This window comes from Helianthus annuus, chromosome 4 (genome assembly GCF_002127325.2).
Source record: "Helianthus annuus cultivar XRQ/B chromosome 4, HanXRQr2.0-SUNRISE, whole genome shotgun sequence".
Taxonomy (NCBI): Eukaryota; Viridiplantae; Streptophyta; class Magnoliopsida; order Asterales; family Asteraceae; genus Helianthus; species Helianthus annuus.
Genome location: NC_035436.2, coordinates 3,395,757 through 3,413,955, shown reverse-complemented (window position 1 = coordinate 3,413,955; position 18,199 = coordinate 3,395,757). Strand labels below are relative to the sequence as shown.

The 18,199-nt window shown below is 33.2% G+C and overlaps 2 protein-coding genes across 3 annotated transcripts in view; both read left to right on the top strand.

Moving 5' to 3' along the window:
• The first annotated feature begins 3,113 nt into the window (after window positions 1-3,113).
• On the top strand, window positions 3,114-7,695 carry LOC110932747 (protein FAR1-RELATED SEQUENCE 5-like). The gene is made up of 5 exons (XM_035988941.1): window positions 3,114-3,289; window positions 3,384-3,642; window positions 3,857-4,008; window positions 6,928-7,129; window positions 7,363-7,695. Exons 1-5 carry the CDS (start codon window positions 3,114-3,116, stop codon window positions 7,693-7,695), a joined length of 1,122 nt encoding a protein of 373 aa, XP_035844834.1.
• Window positions 7,696-15,238: 7,543 nt separating this feature from the next.
• LOC110935548 (ABC transporter C family member 8) overlaps window positions 15,239-18,199 on the top strand; it is a 34,351-nt gene continuing 31,390 nt past the window's right edge. For both annotated transcript variants that reach the window (XM_022177928.2, XM_035989671.1), the window contains exon 1: window positions 15,239-15,349. In XM_022177928.2, the coding sequence (XP_022033620.1) occupies window positions 15,325-15,349 (25 nt within the window). In that variant the 5' untranslated portion in view covers window positions 15,239-15,324. The remainder of the gene's footprint in view (window positions 15,350-18,199) is intronic.

Sequence of the window (18,199 nt, the reverse complement as noted above, 5' to 3'; positions counted from 1 at the left end):
GCTTTCTCAACTTCTTCTTTCTTCTCTTCTTCTTCCATCTTGTGTTTCTCTTCAATCTTCTGTTCCTCTCCTACATCATTCTTTGCCATAATTTTCATTTCTTCAACCAGCTTTTTCAACTCTTTTTCCTTCCTTTTCTTCATTTCTACCACTTTTGGTAGACTTCCTTCACAAATTTCTCTTATTTTATTCACCAAATCCGGCAAATACCCTTTATCAGATAGTCTTCTAGTGTTGAAAGTAGCCTGATTTGGAAGCAAATTTGTTACAACATCAAAATCCACCTTTGATGGGTCAACAACCGGATTACCCTGTGGATCCATGTAACATTCCAATTCATCATTCCATCTTTTGGCTCTCTGGGCTTCTTTGAATGGTTCTCTGAATTTTTCAATTTCCCATTTCGCGTAATCTCTTCTCCACCATAAATCATGATCAACATTAGCCACAAATGCATATCCAACAGCATCTTCTTCAGAGATTTGACTCCAATTGTAACCTTCATCGTCATGAATAACTGCCAGAGCTCTTGATTTTTCTTCATGCTGCTTCAATCTTGGCGGTTCTGATTTATTCTGATGATAAATCGCTTTCTTGTAATAATCTTCTTTGAATGGATTTTCAGAATCATCAGCATAAGCATTTCGGCACTCTCTTTTAAAATGACCTTTCTGTTTACACTTGAAGCATGTCACTTTTGACTTGTCAAAGCCTAACTTAGTAGATGGTCCACCAATAGACTTTCTTCCTGTAATCTCCATGAAACGCTGTGCCCTTCTTACTGCACTGGCCATACACCACCTTATGTCGATCAATTCCATCTCTTCCAGATCGATCTGGTCATAGTCTTCCTTTGTCAGGTTGGTGTTGCCTATCTTGCCTGCCATAAGACTCTCATACGACTCCAATACAGAGGCCAAAAATACCATCTGTTGTTTTGCTGACTCTTCACTGAAATTCTGACCATTCTTCAAATCCACTGCGATATTACACTGAAATAAATTTTTTGATGCAGATTGGCTTGAAGTTGTTGAAGAAGATCCACTGTGAAAACCACTGTGAGGAGTTTCATGATTCACAGAATTTGAACTTTCTGCAGAAAATGTTGTTCTTGATGACCCAACCTTTGGAAGTTCTCCTCTGTAATACAACTCCACATTTTGCTGATAAGCTGAATTGTTGACTTTAGATTTCTTGATCTCTAACTCATGGCTTTCTAGTCTTTCGATAAGCAAATCCACTGTCAAATCTTCAGATTTGATTGTGTTCTTCAACATTAAGGCAAAGTATTGCCAATCTTGCTCATTCGGTAACGAATCAAACAATTTGTCGACCAACTCCTCTTGAGTGTATGTGATTTTGTGTCTTGCCAGTTCCATCTTCAGATGCCCAAATCTTTCGATCATTTTACAAACAGATGCATTCTTCATACAGCCAAATAAATCAAACTCTTTACGTAACAATTTCTTTTGGTTTTTTCACAATCTCAGAGGTACCTACACATTTTCTCTCTAAAGCTTCCCACAAACTTTTCGATGTTTTCTCTTGTTCAAGTAGCGAAATAATATCTCCTCTCACTGACTGTTTTATCAATGTAATCATTTTGTATTCAGCTACAACATTTTTACATCTATTTCTGTGAACTCTTTTTCATCTATTAACTCTCCTCCTTCTTTTACTGGTTTTGCATATCCGTATTTTAGTTTTAACCAACTTTCAAGAGCAAAAGCTTTTACCCAACCCTCAAACCGATTTTTCCACCAGCTATAATTTTCAATCTTCATTAATTTCGGTGGTTTCTGTTGGCTTCCATACATATTCTCGTATTTCAAATTCCCTGAAATCTCTTTCGAATATTCTCTTGTTTCAGATCTTCTTTCGGATGATTCTGAAGTAAAAGCATTGTAGAACATGTTGTAAAATTCTTCACCACTGCTCGACATCTTCAAACAGTTTCTTGGAATTCACAATTTGTATATCTTCAATCACCTGGAGACAAACAAACAAAAACAATCAGTTTAAACAAAATCAATCAACTTGAAATATACTGACACTCGGTTGACGTGAAATGATCTAGACACGAAAAATCCTCTTTCAAGCGAAATAAGAGTTTCAAGGGAAATATCTTAAATTGACACTTCAAGCGAAATCACTCAGTTAACAGCTTCAAGCGAAATCACTTGTATGACATGTTCAAGCGAAATCATACTTTTAACCAGAAATCCACTTTCAAGCGAAATCAGGACTATATTTTCAAGCGGAATCACTAGGATAACACTTTGGAGCGGAATCAGCTGGATTTTTCAAGCGGAACTACTGTTTCAAGCGAAATCAAGTGCTAAATCCAAGTGAAATCATGTTTTGAAGCGAAATCATCTAAGTTTTTCAAGCGAAACCATGAAGTTCATTCAAACGGAATAAGGTTTTTGGCTTGTTTTTGTCATTTTTAAGCTGAATTTTGAACTCATTATTTCAAGGCTTTGGTTAAACACTATTTCGCATGTACTGTGAAAAGTTCAATCCATTTTGACCATGAACTCTTGTCCAATTTGAAAAAGAAGGTGTAGAAGACAGAAAACTGATGCAATCGAGCTAAACTCTTCCTCCTGTGCTCTGATACCACTTGTAGGATCGTTGTATAACCCGACTGAGTCGATCAGAAGAGTTGTTTATCTGAATCAGAGGCGGAATCAATGAAACGGACACTCAATTCAATTTAAATGTCTCTTATATTGATATAATAGTGATTACAACCTGGAGACAATTCAACAGAGCTTCTCTACTCAGATCCGAAAGTTACAAATGAATAACCAAGTGTACCTATTTATACTATGGCTGATTTCGCTTGAATTGACAAGTTCACTTTCAAGCGGAATCGCATAATGTTGATTTCGCTTGAAATGGTCCTTGTGCAGTTTCAAGCGGAGTCATCACCAATTCCTGAAAATCAGTTTCTAGAACTTCGAGCACTGATTATCCTATCCTATCTCATTCTATGACTCGATTCAAGACGAAGTCAACAGACATAATGCACTAACATTGGTGCTAGTAAAGTTGATTGTAAGAATTATAGAAGGGATTTGAATCTTTACATAGGAGAGTATGATGCAGAAATGGTAGTTAGGCGTCTTATTAGGAAGAAAGAATGTCGTCCTGGTTTCACATGTGATTATGTTATTGGTGAAGATAGAAGATTGAAAGGGCTATTCTGGGCTGATGAGCAATCAAAAACAAATTATACAGCGTTTGGTGACATAGTTGGTTTTGATGCTACTTATAAATCAAACAAGTAAGTTTTTTTTCATTTATTGCGTTATATATTCTATTGCGTTATATATCCTATTCTAGTTTTTCTAATGCTTTTTTAATTTGTCTTTATGTAGGTATGATTTAGTTTTTGTACTGTTTACTGGGATTGATAATCATTTTAGGAATGTCACATTTGGTGGTGCATTACTTGGTTCTGAGACTGCAGATTCTTATAGATGGCTTTTAAGGTTCTTTGTTAATGCTTTTGGAAGTGAGCCTAAAGTTGTTGTTACTGATCAAGATGCTGCAATGAAGAGAGCTATTAAGGATGCACTTTCAAGAAGTAGGCATAGGTTATGTATGTGGCATATATGGGAGAAATTGAAGACAACGGTATTTACTGCGTTTTATGATATAACAAACTGCATTTTTATATAGTTTTATTATTGCGTTTTATGTATGATAAAATAAGATCCTTAAACACTTTTATCAATAGAATTACAAAACAATTGCGTTTTACCATCAAAGCATTATGTTTATCATTTTCAATATATTGCGTTTTAAATTATTGCATTTTATGTTTAATAATTTATTACTTTTTATACAGGTTGGTCCTGTTTTGTCAGCAAACATTGATTTTAATACAAGAACGACTCATGTTGTTTGGAATGATACTATTATTCCAGAAGATTTTGAAACTGAGTGGCATTCAATAATGTCTACTTTTGGATTGGAAAATCATGAGTGGTTAAAAGATATGTACGATCTTCGATTTGATTGGATTCCCGCTTATTACTGTAACACCCCGTGTTTTCAAAAGTCAAAGTCAAAGTCAAGATTGACTTCTTTGACTGTAGTTAGTCTATTTTCATGTTTTTATTAGTTGTATTATGTGTAGTAAGTGTTAATAATCAAAGAAATCAAATGCTCATCAACGCGAAACGCTTTGAATAGCAGGAAGTATCAATGCGATAAAGTCAATTAATCAATAATCAAGCTAATCAAATCATCATCGAACTCGAGACTCGAATTATGCGACTTTGGTGTTATTATACGTGTGTGTGTGCCTTATGTGTTACTTGTGCGTGTTTACTTTATGTTATGTGTGGTGTTCAATCGAATCGAAACTCGAAACTCAATCGAAATCGAATTATGATAATTGGTGGAGAAAAGATAGTGTGAGATATAAATGCTTGTACGTTAGATATAGTGGTTGGGATTAAAAGTAATTTGAGTAGGAAACTCTATCGTATACGTATCATCTTCAATCGAAATCGAAATATCAGAAATCGTCGCACCGAAAGCTCGAAACAAGCAGCTGAACGATCAGGCTCTTAGCCGATCGAACATCCCAGCCGATTGGACTGACTGTCCGATCAGACACGCTGTCTGATCGGGATGCCTGGCCGATCGGCCAGCTCTTTCCTCTTTTGCCAGCCTATAAATACCCCTGTGATTGTCATCTTTACCACTTTTGGAAAGCTCTGACCGACTAGCTCGTGCTCTCATCCTTTTCCTCAGATTTATCTCGATTCCGGTAAGATTTCATCCTAAATCTTGTACTTTCTTGATCTATACACACTCCTACACCTTTCTATCTTTCAAATCTTAACTTTTAACCGTGAAATCATCAAGATTCAAGTGTTCTAGGATGATGTCATCATGGTGTTCTTGAAGAACTTCATGTTTTGGCCTCAATCCACCAAGAGTAACTTGGATCTAACTGATTTCCACATAAACAAACCAAGATCTTTCATAGATCTAAACATATTCACAGTGTAAAGGATGAAAGATGGATTTTCCAACTTTCTTTCAACGCTTTTACACTCAATGCCTTCAAACCGATAGAAACGAAGCATGTGCCGACTCACTGATCATTCTAGTAGTTGTGCCGTTCAAGATTCGGATTCTATCCATGAGGTTCACCGACTTCGGGTTAAACGTTAAACTCCGTTCCGAACCGTTCATTGGCCGGAATTGGGTGATTCCTGTCCGAGCAGGAGAAACAAGTAAGAACGAGGGTTCTATGGTTCGACTCGTTGTCAAATTTCCGCGATATAACGACAAACAATTCAGAACAGCCAAGTGTTAGACGAACAGGATGACCATGTCAGGAAGCTGACTGATCGGACTGACTGTTCGAACAGACAGCCCAGCCAATCGGACAAGCTAGCCGATCGACTAGGCCAGCCAATCGGCTAGCACATGGCCTCACACTTCAGCAATTTCATGAAGTCTAGTATTGAACGAAATGTTGTTCGATCGGACTACTGTCTGATTGAATTACTCTTCGGATCATGAGATACTATGCTTCAACACTTAATCGATTTTCAACATGTTCGATGCATTGGAGTGCTGCCCGATCGAACATACCGTCCGAGCAGGTGACACCCTGCTAAGAACTTGTTTACTGAAGTACCTAACCGATCGGTTAAGCCGACCGATCGAACGGTCCGTTCGATCGATCGACCTGAAAGGTAAGGATACTTCAATGTTTTCAAATACTGCAACAAACACCTCAAAAGGTCAAACCATCATACACAAACACATCCTACTCAAAGGAAGAAACAATCCACTCGAACAGCCCATCCGATCGGACCTACCGACCGACCGGACAGGCTGTCCGAATGGACTAATGATCGAACGGACAAGCCATCCGATCGGACCTACCGTCCGATCGACCAGGCCGTCTGACCTTCCACACTTGTTTCCATTTTACGCGTTACTCATCGTTATACTATCGAATTATTCAGGCTAACCCTACTCTCAAGCGCTCCCTTTAATCCATCAACCGCTGTGAGTATACTCGAACCCGTTTTGCTTTAGCACTTTTGGGTGTTACATACGTTATTTATCTAAATCACAATCGAACACACTACTCAATACCTTTAAACGCTAACCGTTCTGCATGTATTACGTGACTAAATGAATGCTTGTTGCTATGTTTACACGTGGAATGCTGTCTACCTGCCTTAACGACGATAGTACTATAGTTTGGACTCAGCACCCGTTTACACGGGGGTTGTTAAGGACAATTACTTGCATGGATTACGGTGGTAATCATGTATTGCGAACTGCCTCAGACAGTCAACCCGCAGTCATTGGTATCGATAGATACATGTCGATAATTAACATGCTTCGTTTTCCTCTGTGTACGTGCTGGTTATGCGTAAACTATTTCGAACTCTATATGCTATATCAAACTTATATGCTCACCTTTACATTATATGTATTGACTTTATTTTAACGTATGTGACAGGTGTTTAAGATGCTTAGCTGCTAGGAAGGCGAAGCTAGAATAAGAGTCTAGAGCATAGTTGTCTGTAGATCTTGCAGGACGAGTCTCTAGACATAGTTAAACAATATTTAAATCTGAATCTGAGTTGTCGGAACATAATATTTGACTAGTTGTTACCTGTAATAATTTGTTTTACTATTTGAGGTATGGTATTGGACGTATGATATAAATTGAATAGTAATGATAGTTGTTGTGGAAACTTCTGGACAATCTGTTTCGCTCAGTGCCATGCCCCAATGATTCCGCCATCGGTTGGGGTGTGACAATTACCATAGAGAGGATTTGGCTGGTCTTATGCGTACTACGTCTAGATGTGAAAGCGAGAATTACTTCTTCGGTCAGATTTGCAATCCAAGATGTACACTCGTTGAATTTTTCAGTCATTTTGAGACTGCAATGGATATTCAAAGGCATGAGCATAGGAGGAATGATCATGATACAAGGTATATTCAGTGTAAGACCTGGAGTGACTTTGTATTGGAGAAACAAGCATCAGAAATATATACCAAAACAATTTTTAAGGATATTAAGATTGAAATTGATGCTGCCATTACAAAGTGTATGTCAAAGTCTCTTGATACTGTGGGTGATGTTCAATATTATGAAATAAAGGATTTCAAATAGCCATGCACATCTTTATTCAAGGTATTTTTTAAATTTATATTGTTTTAAATATCTATTGCGTTTTTTTTTACATCTTTTGTTGCGTTTTATCATTATATGATCATATACTTATTTCTGTTTTATATTTATTATTTATTGCGTTTTATATTACATTTCACTAATTATATATAATTTTTTAATCTTATTTACAGGTGCAATACAACAAACACGAAGATGGTTTAAGTATAAGTTTTTCTTGCAAACGGTTTGAACAATTTGGTATATTGTGCCGCCATATATTTTATGTTCTACGGTATGATGATATAACTGAGTTTCCTAGAAGATATGTTCATAGAAGATGGATGAGAGATGTTGTTTCAAATGGTTCAAATCATTGCAATATTCGGTTTGATGAAATTGGTAGGAATAGTGAAATTGATAAAGTTTATAGAGAAATCGTTGTTGCAAATGAGTATGTGGTTAATAGGCTGGTTGGGGATTTAGATGAGCTGTGTCGTTACATGGACCATATTAAAAGTTATTGATAAAGCGGATGAGGTTATGGTTGCTACGCCGCCTCCTAGTCGCAAAGAAAGATTTGCTGATATTGGAGGGAACTTAGAAAAATCAGATTCTATTATACGTGTCCCAATCAAAATAAGGACCAAAGGATGCGGTGTACAAAAAATGATCAAGTCTAATCGTGAGATTGCAATTCAGAAATCATCAAAGATCCAGAAATCGTGTCGTGTATGTGGTGGAAAAGGACATAACAGTCGCACATGTAAAGATAAGGTTTCTTCTAATGCTATAGGTTCTAGCAATGCAATGTAAGTATGTATACAAACTCTGATATCAATAAGAAAAAAAAAATTGTCATTGCGTTTTATGATATATAGGTTTCATCTCTTTTTGTTACTGCATTTTGTGATATCCTTCATAAATATCAGCTTTGGTTAATTGCGTCTTATGATAACAACAGTATATTGTTATTGCGTTTTATACATAGAACAATATACTTTAAATGGAATTTTTTGATTATTGCGTTTTATTATAACACAGATCATAGATCAGATTAAAATGGAAATGCAAGTGGATATCATAAACATTGCGTTATATAGATGATGATAGTTTTAAACAAAGATGATGTTTTCAAACTACAAAATAAAATAAAAATTACTAGCATGATCAGCATCATGGATCAAAGTTTGTTTCTTCTTCGGATGAGAACCCTAAGCTTCCATCAAGGATCTCCTCATCACTTTCAGATTCAACCCAAAGTTCAACCTGTGAGACTACTGCCTTTTGGAGCTTCTCTGCAAATTTGCTAGCAGAGTTGTTGATGATTGGTATTTCAGATAACTGCTTTAAAAACTTTATATCCTCACTGCTAGATATGTCATTTGGGTCATACATCTCCACATCACCATCGTCCCAAGTCACATAAACTTTGAAAGTTTCTTCAGTGAACTCCCAAGAAGTAACCTGGGCATCTTCAATTGCAGTTTGATTCGGATTTCCAAATCTTTTGTGTAGAATTCTGAACAGTTCGGCTGTCTGATATGTGTAACAAGCAGGTGGTATACCTATTTCATTCATCCTTCTCAAAACATTATCATTGCATTTTTGAAGAACAGAAGCAACGGAATGGTATTTTTTTTTCCATCAAGGAATTGAAGAACGAAATTGCCTCTTTTAACCCACCAAACTGATAGTTGTTGATAAGCCATTTTTAGGGTTTTTGTGTGTTAGGTATTGGTGTATTTGGTGTATGATGAGAGGGATGTGAAATAGTTTAGGTTTTTTGTTCTTATATAATGGATTGGTAGAGGGATTTGAATCAAGTGTGTTAAAAATAAAAATGATTATATTTTATTTTTTTCTTTGAATTGATTGTTCAATCATACAGTATTTTATCAGGAATCCAGGAATCCAAAAGGCTCTAATCAATTTCCTTGTCATTAAGCTATCAGTTTTTTCTTTGTTTTATCTACTAGGTATACTATTCATTTATTATTATTTTTTTTATAACATTGTGTTTTAGAAGATTATAATATATCAGTTTTATGATTGTTATTATTGTAATTAAGCTATTAATTTGTGTTTTGTGTAATAAAAATAGTAAAAAAAATTCATTGCGTTATAAAGGTATATTGCGTTATATGTTTGGAAATGAATAATTAGGAAACACTTTGTAATGCGTTTTAGAGTAAATAACTTATGTCAAACAACAAATAAATAGACAATGTTGAGTTATAGCATACTATTAAAATGTTGCGTTTTATATTAGTAACATTTCACTATATATGTATCCTTTTTATAAATTTTAAATATATTATATAAAATTTTTATCAAAATAATGTTTAAATAATATGTTTAAAAGAAATGATACATATTGCGTTTTAAAATAACAAACAAATAAGAGCATTTTAAATATGTCAACAAAATATTGCGTTATATGAAAATTATCCAAAAAGTAAAAAACATTGCGTTTTATAATAAGTAAAAATGTTGCGTTTTATATTAATAACATTTCACTATATATGTATCCTTTTTATAAATTTTAAATATATTATATAAAATTTTATCAAAATAATGTTTAATTAAAAGAAATGATACATATTGTGTTTTAAAATAAAAAACAAATAAGAGTATTTTAAATATATCAACAAAATATTGCGTTATATGAAAATTATCCAAAGTAACTAGCAAGATCAAGAAAATATTGCGTTATATTAAAATTATGCTAAAAGAAAAACATTGCGTTTTATAATAAGTAGCATTTCTAAATCAAAGTAAACCAGGAAGATCAAGAAAATAATGAGTTATCTTAAAACCATGCTAAAAGAAAAAACATTGCGTTTTATAATAAGTAGCATATCTAAATCAAAGTAAACCAGCAAGAGCAAGCCTGTCTTTAATCCTATCTAAACTAGTGTCATAAGATTGTTTTTTAAGTTTCGCACTGAGGTCTCGAAACTTCTTTGAGTCCTCAATAACATAATCTTTTTGTTCGTTGATTTCGTGCAATAATATCTTCGCGATGAACTTTCTTCTTAAATTTTCAAGTTGTGCGGTCTGCTTGTTGACTGGTTTTTTGTTTTTACCATTCTTGATAATTGCAGGTTCTTTATATTCCACGTTAAACCCACAATCCCATTTTTCAACCGCTTCACCATGATAACATTCCATATGACGCATACAGAATATACCGCAGTCAATGCTGTTATCTTTTGTCCTCCATTTCATCTGCATTCTAACAGGGGTTATTCCCTTTATATCATCTGCTTTTTCATGTCCAACAGATTTAAGGTAAGATGCCAAAGCATTCCTCTTCAGAAAAAAAAAAACAAAAAGATTAGGTGGTTTATATTTGTGTTTTAAAAGCATAAGTAAGAATACTTACTGTATTTTCAGGCACATCACCATATTTAACTTTATTTGTTTCTTCTTTCGTGCTATTGTCAATGATGAATATTTGTTTCTCTTCAAGATTGAAGCAGATCAGAAAGAAGTGCTCTGAAAGGAGAATCTGGAAAAGGATAATTTTAAAATCTTTTATGCTTTTTAGCTTTGCACCTTGAAGAATTTTTTCAATGTTCTTTGTGAATGCTTCTATTATCTTTTCTTCATTTTCAGTTTCTTCCTTATCACTCGATGTTAAAGCCTGCATATCATTAATCAAATTAACATATTATTGCGTTTTATGAAGCTAATAAAACATACAGCTGCGTTTTATGAAGGTAATAAAACATACAGCTGCGTTTTATAAAACTTCATTCAAACAAAGTAAGCAATGCGTTTTATAAAAGAAATAAAACTGCCAATTGCGTTTTATAAAACTTCATTCAATCAAACTTCAAAATACTTCATTATACAAATATTATTTCTATAATACAGAAAAATTACGGTTTATATATCTTACCAGCATTCGAATAGTACAGAAAAATCTTGGAGTTTTGTTGTCTTTTGATCTTCTTTTTTCTTCTTCATTCAAAATATATGTCCAACAATTGATTATTTCTCTGGTGATTTCCAATCCTGGCCTCATTGAAGGGTTTTCAATGTGTGTTTGCATAATCGATGCAGGTTCATTCTCACTGATTTTTTCTGGATTGGTGGACTGGACTACAGCTGTGTTTTCTTCATTGCGTTTTGTAGCATCATCATTGCGTTTTTCAATAGATGTAGTTGGAATGATTTGATTTTTGGTGTCTTCATTTTGGCTCAAATTTAGAAATCTTAATGGTGTTTCCATCAGAGTTGAATCAATATTAACTTTCTTGTGCTTTTTAGCTTGATGGTTGAATTTTTCAATCAATGGCGCCCATTCATTTACTTTCTTTTGAACAGTTTCACTGTTTGGATATTCTTCAATGAGCTCATCTATTTGTGATTGGATGCTTTCGAAAACTTCTTCAAATCCTTTAAAATGAATATCCAAGGCATTCACAACATATTCTTCATTTGATTTTTTATCTTCAATGTTCTTCATATTTTCATCGCCACTTTTTGTTGAATGAATGTTAGAAAGACCTTCACTTTGATTTTGTGATGGCATGAAATTACGCAATCGGCATTGACTGTCTACCCACAGTTTATCCTTATTTCCTATTGATGGTTTAATGAAGAATTACCCCCATGATCCTCCAGTTTCTGTATGTGTTTTCTTAGTTTCATTGGTTTTAAGTGGGCTGTTTTGAACATCCTGTTGATTCTCTTGTTCAATCCACTTTGTTGCAGCTTTAAGTAAGGTGTTTCCATCTTTTATCTTTTCTGAGTTTATATTGATGTTTGGGTGTTCCTCAGCATCGTCTTTGTCTTTTTCTTCAGATTCATCTTCAAAAATTTCTTCGTTTTCATTCTCGGATTCAGATGGATAAACATAAAATTCATCCTCCTCCTCATCTTTCTTTTTTTTTTGTTTATTCTTTCCGACTTTTTTCTCTTTATCCATTACAAGACATCTTCCCTCATTTTGCGCAGCAATTTCCAATTCATCTTCAAATTCTTGTAATGTTTTAGAGTCAATTTGATCAAGAGAGAACTCTTCAGTGTTTTCAGCATCGTCAAATCCATTTTTTTGTAAGCATAAAGTATCTGTATGAATCATTGCGTTTTAGAAAAATAATGAATTCAAATTTTGTTGCGTTTTACTATATAAATCATTGTAAACAACTTACACAACTAATTTTGTAACTTTAAATAAATTACGTTTTACCAAAACATTGCGTTTTAATAAGTATAGTTTTAAACAAACAAACAAAAAATATAAACCAGTCATTGCGTTTTGTAACTTTATATACATTGTGTTTTAAACAAACATATTTTAAACAAAGAATATAAACAAGCAGCCTAAACAAGCATTCAGCAAATATGTAGCAATAATGAAATATCAAATTTCATACCGCTAAAATGCAATAGGTCCATTGAAGAGCTTGTCATTTCCAGGCCATTGTCTTCTTGTACGCCTTAAAATAGTCAGAATATATTCACACCAATTAAAATCCTGGGTTTTTTTATCACTTTTCATCGATGGCAAGAATCTTTGATTAACGTTACTACTTTGCATTGCCTCTGCCATGAACGTAAATAATATAACCAAGAAGTTTAGTTTGAACAATCTTCCAAGCTCATTTCTTGATTTTAAATATTTAATCAAGTTGGCCGCATACATTCTCTTCAATAAACCTTTGCTGAATTGACCGCGCCAGAATTTAATTATAAGATCAGTTTCTTTTGGCCTCAATTTTTCCTCAATCTCTGTTTTTCCATTTGGTATTTGAAATACCTTTTGGATCAATTCAGCTGTGATCTTAATCTTCTCATCTCCTGTATTTATTTGATCATTTTCAGCATCAAAGTTTTTTACCATCCAATATCAGAATTTGCGTGGAACTGAATGCAGCTTGAATGACAGTATGCTCTCAAACCATATTTCTCTAACAACTTTCCTTTGCTCTTTTGACAAACTTTCAATACAATCTTTTAGATTATTGACTGCACATCTTATGTTTATTTTTTTTCCGTCGTAATCATAATATGATAATATGGTTGTTGTTCTGGTTGTTCTTCTCTTTTATCTTTCCTCAATGATCTTTTGGGTTTTGATTCTGCCTTTTCCTTCTTTTGATTTTTTGTCTGTTTCACTCTTGGTGGTGGATCAACAAAATCATCATCTGATACATTGAAGTGTTTTAGAAACATATATTTTTTCATGAAATTTGTTAAATGCGTTTTATGTTACCTGAATTTACTTGTTGTAGTTCGGAAGTATGCAGAACTATAGCTCGACTAGAATTTTCATCCTTTGGATCAGAAACTGTATCTTCTGAAGATTCTATCACCACTTTCTTTCTTCTCCTTTTTTGTTTTTCCTCTTGTTTTTAACTTTAAACAGAATAATGAAACAATGTCAATTAACAACTTTAAGATAAAACGCATTAGCTAACACTATTAAGATAAAAAGCAGTAATTCACAGTTTTAAGATAAAACGCAATACTTTACATCATATTAAATTTAACACAGCATATTAACATTACATAATCTCATTTTGTTTTTTTATGATATTTTAATATAAAACGCATTAGTCAAGTAAAAAAAAGCATTTGATAGCATTTAATATAAAACGCAATAGTTAACAACACATGTAACTCAGAAAATTCAAAGCTAAAACGCAATGTTTTAAAATTCGATTACAATTATCATAATAATAATCTCTTTGTTTCTTCAAATTTATTAAGGTAAAATGCATTAGTTCAAAATATATAAATCCCATAAAAACATTAGCACCCTAGGTCATAGTTTTAACATAAAACGCAATGTAGTCTCTAATAACAAAAATGTTAAGATAGGGATAAGATATCACTCATTAACAATTTTTGGGAAGGGATATGATATATTAGGTCATTGCACTTCATAAAACGTAACTTGAATTCAGTTAAAAAGAAAAAATACATAAAATTACCATTGTCTGAAATCTCTTTGCGTTTTCAACAATGAAACAACGTTGTTTCATTGTTGATTTTCTGCTAATATTTACTTGTTAATCTATGTTCTCTTCAGCTGATAATGTTTTAGGCTTCTTTGATGATTTAGGGTTTTCAGAGACGGATTTCGTTTCAGTAACTCGAAGGTAAACCTTCAGATTATCTCTCGACGACGCTATGAACTTCAATGGAGTATGATTTTCTCAAATTTCTGTATGTGTTTGATCGTTCAATGGAAGTGTAAAACGTAATGCACTTTTGTTTGAAGCGTTTCTGTGTATATTCAACGGCGGTTATTTTGGAATTTGACGATAATACCCTTGAAAGCCCGGAGAGCGTTTTTAAATGACAGTTTTTAATTTGATTTTGATCTAGACCGTAGATTGTGCAATTGGACGGTTATGATTGCTTCCTATCCTTCCTATCGAAATAAACTTTCTATTGTATCTCCACCCATATTAATATATTTCGTTTTGATGCACGTAAATTAGTTCTATTAATCATGCACATATCATCAAATCCCATACTTGTCTCGAACCCGCACAATTTTAAACACAATATTCCATTGTCTGTTAAATAACTACACAAATATCACAAGAGGCAAGATCAAATAAAAATGTTGATTTGATTTTCTCTAAATTAAATATGGTAAGAAGAAATCTTAACCTTTGATTCTCTGTATCCATGACTCAAACCTTTGATTCGAATATATTTAAATATGCTAAGATGAAATGTCTTAGGATATATTTAGAAAAAAAAAAAAAGATATTATTATTTTTTATATCCTAAGACATTTCATGCCTAGGCAGCTACCATTTGTATTCCAAGCATATGCTGCATGCATAGATAATCGCCATCAATGGATTGCACGTGATCGTTCATGCATAAAGATTAAGCTAATCGCACTCACATTATTAATTCGTTTTTTTAATCAGCAAGACGATAGTAATTAGTGGAGGCAGTTATATATGAAATAATATCTTATTACAAAAATCCAAAAAGAGTTGGAACTTCTGACGTCTTATTCATGTCTTGCGTATGTATTCTTCTCTATATATTTTAAAATAAACTAGTTCTGATTCATGATGATTTCGTACAGATTTCTCCACGTTTCTCGAGATATGGCGGTGATTCGGTGGTGAAGAGTGGCGGATTGAAGCAGTTGTTGATCGGAAAACTTATCAATGGATTCACTGAAGATTTTAGTTGGTACCCTTTTAGTCTTTACACTTGTAATTTTTAATTCATCTAACATCAATATGTTTGTTAATGTGATTATGAGTTCTAAAAGTTTGATGATATACGTATAGACAAAAGATCAAATACAAATAATTTTAACGTACAAAATGTATGAACGGAAGGTTTTGCTGAAAAAATGCGATGACATTTTCGTAATTATTAGTAATTATCAAAATTACTCTACAAATGATCCTGTAGAGTAATTTTGACCTTTGTAAAGTAATTTTGTAAAATGTTTCTGTAGATTAATTTTGATCTTGTTAGGTAATTATCAAAATAACTCTACAAGTGTATCAAAATTACTCTGCAAGTTTATCAAACAACATACAATTCAAATTTACTCTACAAATGATCCTGTAGAGTTTTGATCTTTGTAGAGTAATTTTGTAAAATGTTTATGTAGAGTAATTTTGATCTTGTTGGGTAATTACCAAAAATACTCTACAAGTGTATCAAAATTACTCTGCAAGTTTATCAAACATACAATTCAAAATTACTCTACAAATGATCCTGTAGAGTAATTTTGTAAAATGATCATGTAGAGTAATTTTGATCTTGTAAAGTAATTTTGTAAAATGTTCTTGTAGAGTAATTTGGTAAAAAAAAAAAAATTAGCATTTTGTTTTGGGGTTTAGCTTTATGGTTTAGTTTTTAGCATTTAATTTGGGTGGGGGAGATTAGGTTTTTTTTTTAGGTTTTTGAGCGGTGTGGGGAGGGGGGGGTTAGGTTTTTTAAAGGGTTTTTTTTTTTTTTTTTTAAGAGTGGACGGCGCGGGGGGGGGGGGGGGGAGGGGAGGGGGGAGTTAGGTGTTTTGGGGATTTTTTTGTGAGATATAGTTTTTTGGTCAAAATTACTCTACAAGAATATTTTACAAAATTACTTTATAAGAATATTTTACAAAATTACTCTATAATATCAAAATTACTCTAAAGGATCATTTGTAGAGTAAATTTGATAATTACCCTACGAGCAAATAACTACGAAAATGTCATCGCGTTTTTTTTTTTTTTTTTGCCTTTTCATGCTATTCGTACGTTAAAGTTATTTGTACGAGAACTTTACTCTATACATATATATATATATATATACACCTTTATATAGATTGTTACAACATTTCAAATTTCTGCAACTGAAGGAGTGTTTGGGAACTTGGATTGATTAGTTGAACTATTTTATCCTAAGCTTAAAATAGATAACCTTAAGCTGTTTATAAAGGGTGTAAGGAGTGAGGGGCGGCAAACCTATTTCACCGAATCGGCAATGGGCGGCAAACCAATGCCAACCCATTTGCCGCATGCATGTTTGACGAAATGGGAGTGAAATCGGTGAGGCAACACCGATGCGGGGAAGGGAGGAAGGAGAGGGGGTGTGTGGGTGGGGTCCATTCCAATCTCACCAATCACATATTTTTCCTTTTTTTAATTTAAAAAGTTTACCACTTCACCAAATGTTTAAACCATTGTCAACACTTTTCAGCAAAGTTTAAATACTTTTAACTGATTGACATGGCGCGCTTTGATTGGTCGGTTTTTTGGTTTGCCACTCCAAAGTGTTTAACCACTCCTTACACCCTAAGTGCTGACTGTTAAAATCACAATAACCTGATTATCAGATGTAATTTATGTGTATGTGGAGTGTTGACCAAGTCATAGGTGACCGTGTTGACCTTTTCTTTAGTAGTTTGTTTATTATCCGATATTTTAGTAGTAGAAGTTCTGTGTTTTACGCTATGTTCCCGAGTTAACTTAACGAGGGATAAGAAAAGAAAGCAAAAGTGAGAAAGGAAAGGATGAGAAAGGAAAAAAAAAGATGACTTTCCCACCGCTTCCTCCCAAATCGGAAGGAAAAAAAACTTAAAGAATTTAGCCTAGTTTTCCTGTCATTTCCTTTCTTTTCCTTTCTTAAATGAAACTCGGGAACACGACATGTTTTATTTTCCTTTCTTTTCCTTCCTTAAATGAAACTCTGGAACACAAAATATTTTTACTTTCTTTTTGTTTCCTTTCATTTCCTTCCGTTAGTAAACTCTGGAACACAGTGTTAGTCATGGGTGTTGCTAAATGCATCTCTTTTTCTTCCATTTAATTAAACTCCCCCTTGACGTTTTTAAATAAATATAATCAAACCTTTGATTTTATATTTTTCTAATTTGTATCTACTTTAACTTTTTAAACAACTAAAAATCAAATTAAATTTATAGAATCAAAACTTCTCCAAAATAAAGTTATATCATTTATTTATGTATAGACTATTTTTAAATCATTAATGAAAGAGTATTTATTTTTTAATTTTATTATTATTTTTTAATTGCTTTTAAACGATTAATGACATAAGCCCAACTTCATTTTGATTTTTTATTGGAGCATAATCAACAATACATATATAAATTTTTTACTCAAATCTCTTTTTTTAATAGCTAACTAACTAACGTCGTTTTAGTTTCCTTTTTGGGGAATTGGCCTGTAATAATCACATCTAGACCTTATTGGCCATTAACAATTCCACCTCAGAATATTCCCCCATCAGTCTCACCTTTCACATATTTTTCCTACAATGGTCCCCCGTTAAAAAAACTTAACGGGGTTAAGGTTTTTACCAAATTACAAACATATTTTTAGGGGTTTTGATCAGAACAATGATACGAGTCCATTGATGTAAAACTAACTTCGAAATGGTGCTCCAAGTGACTTGATTTTGGTTAATTAGAAATTTAAACACCCGAATTGAAATGTCGTTTTCATCGTTTGGAGCACCATTTGGAGGCAAGTTTTACATCAATCGTCTTGTATCGTCGTTCTAACCAAACGCCCTAAAAAATCT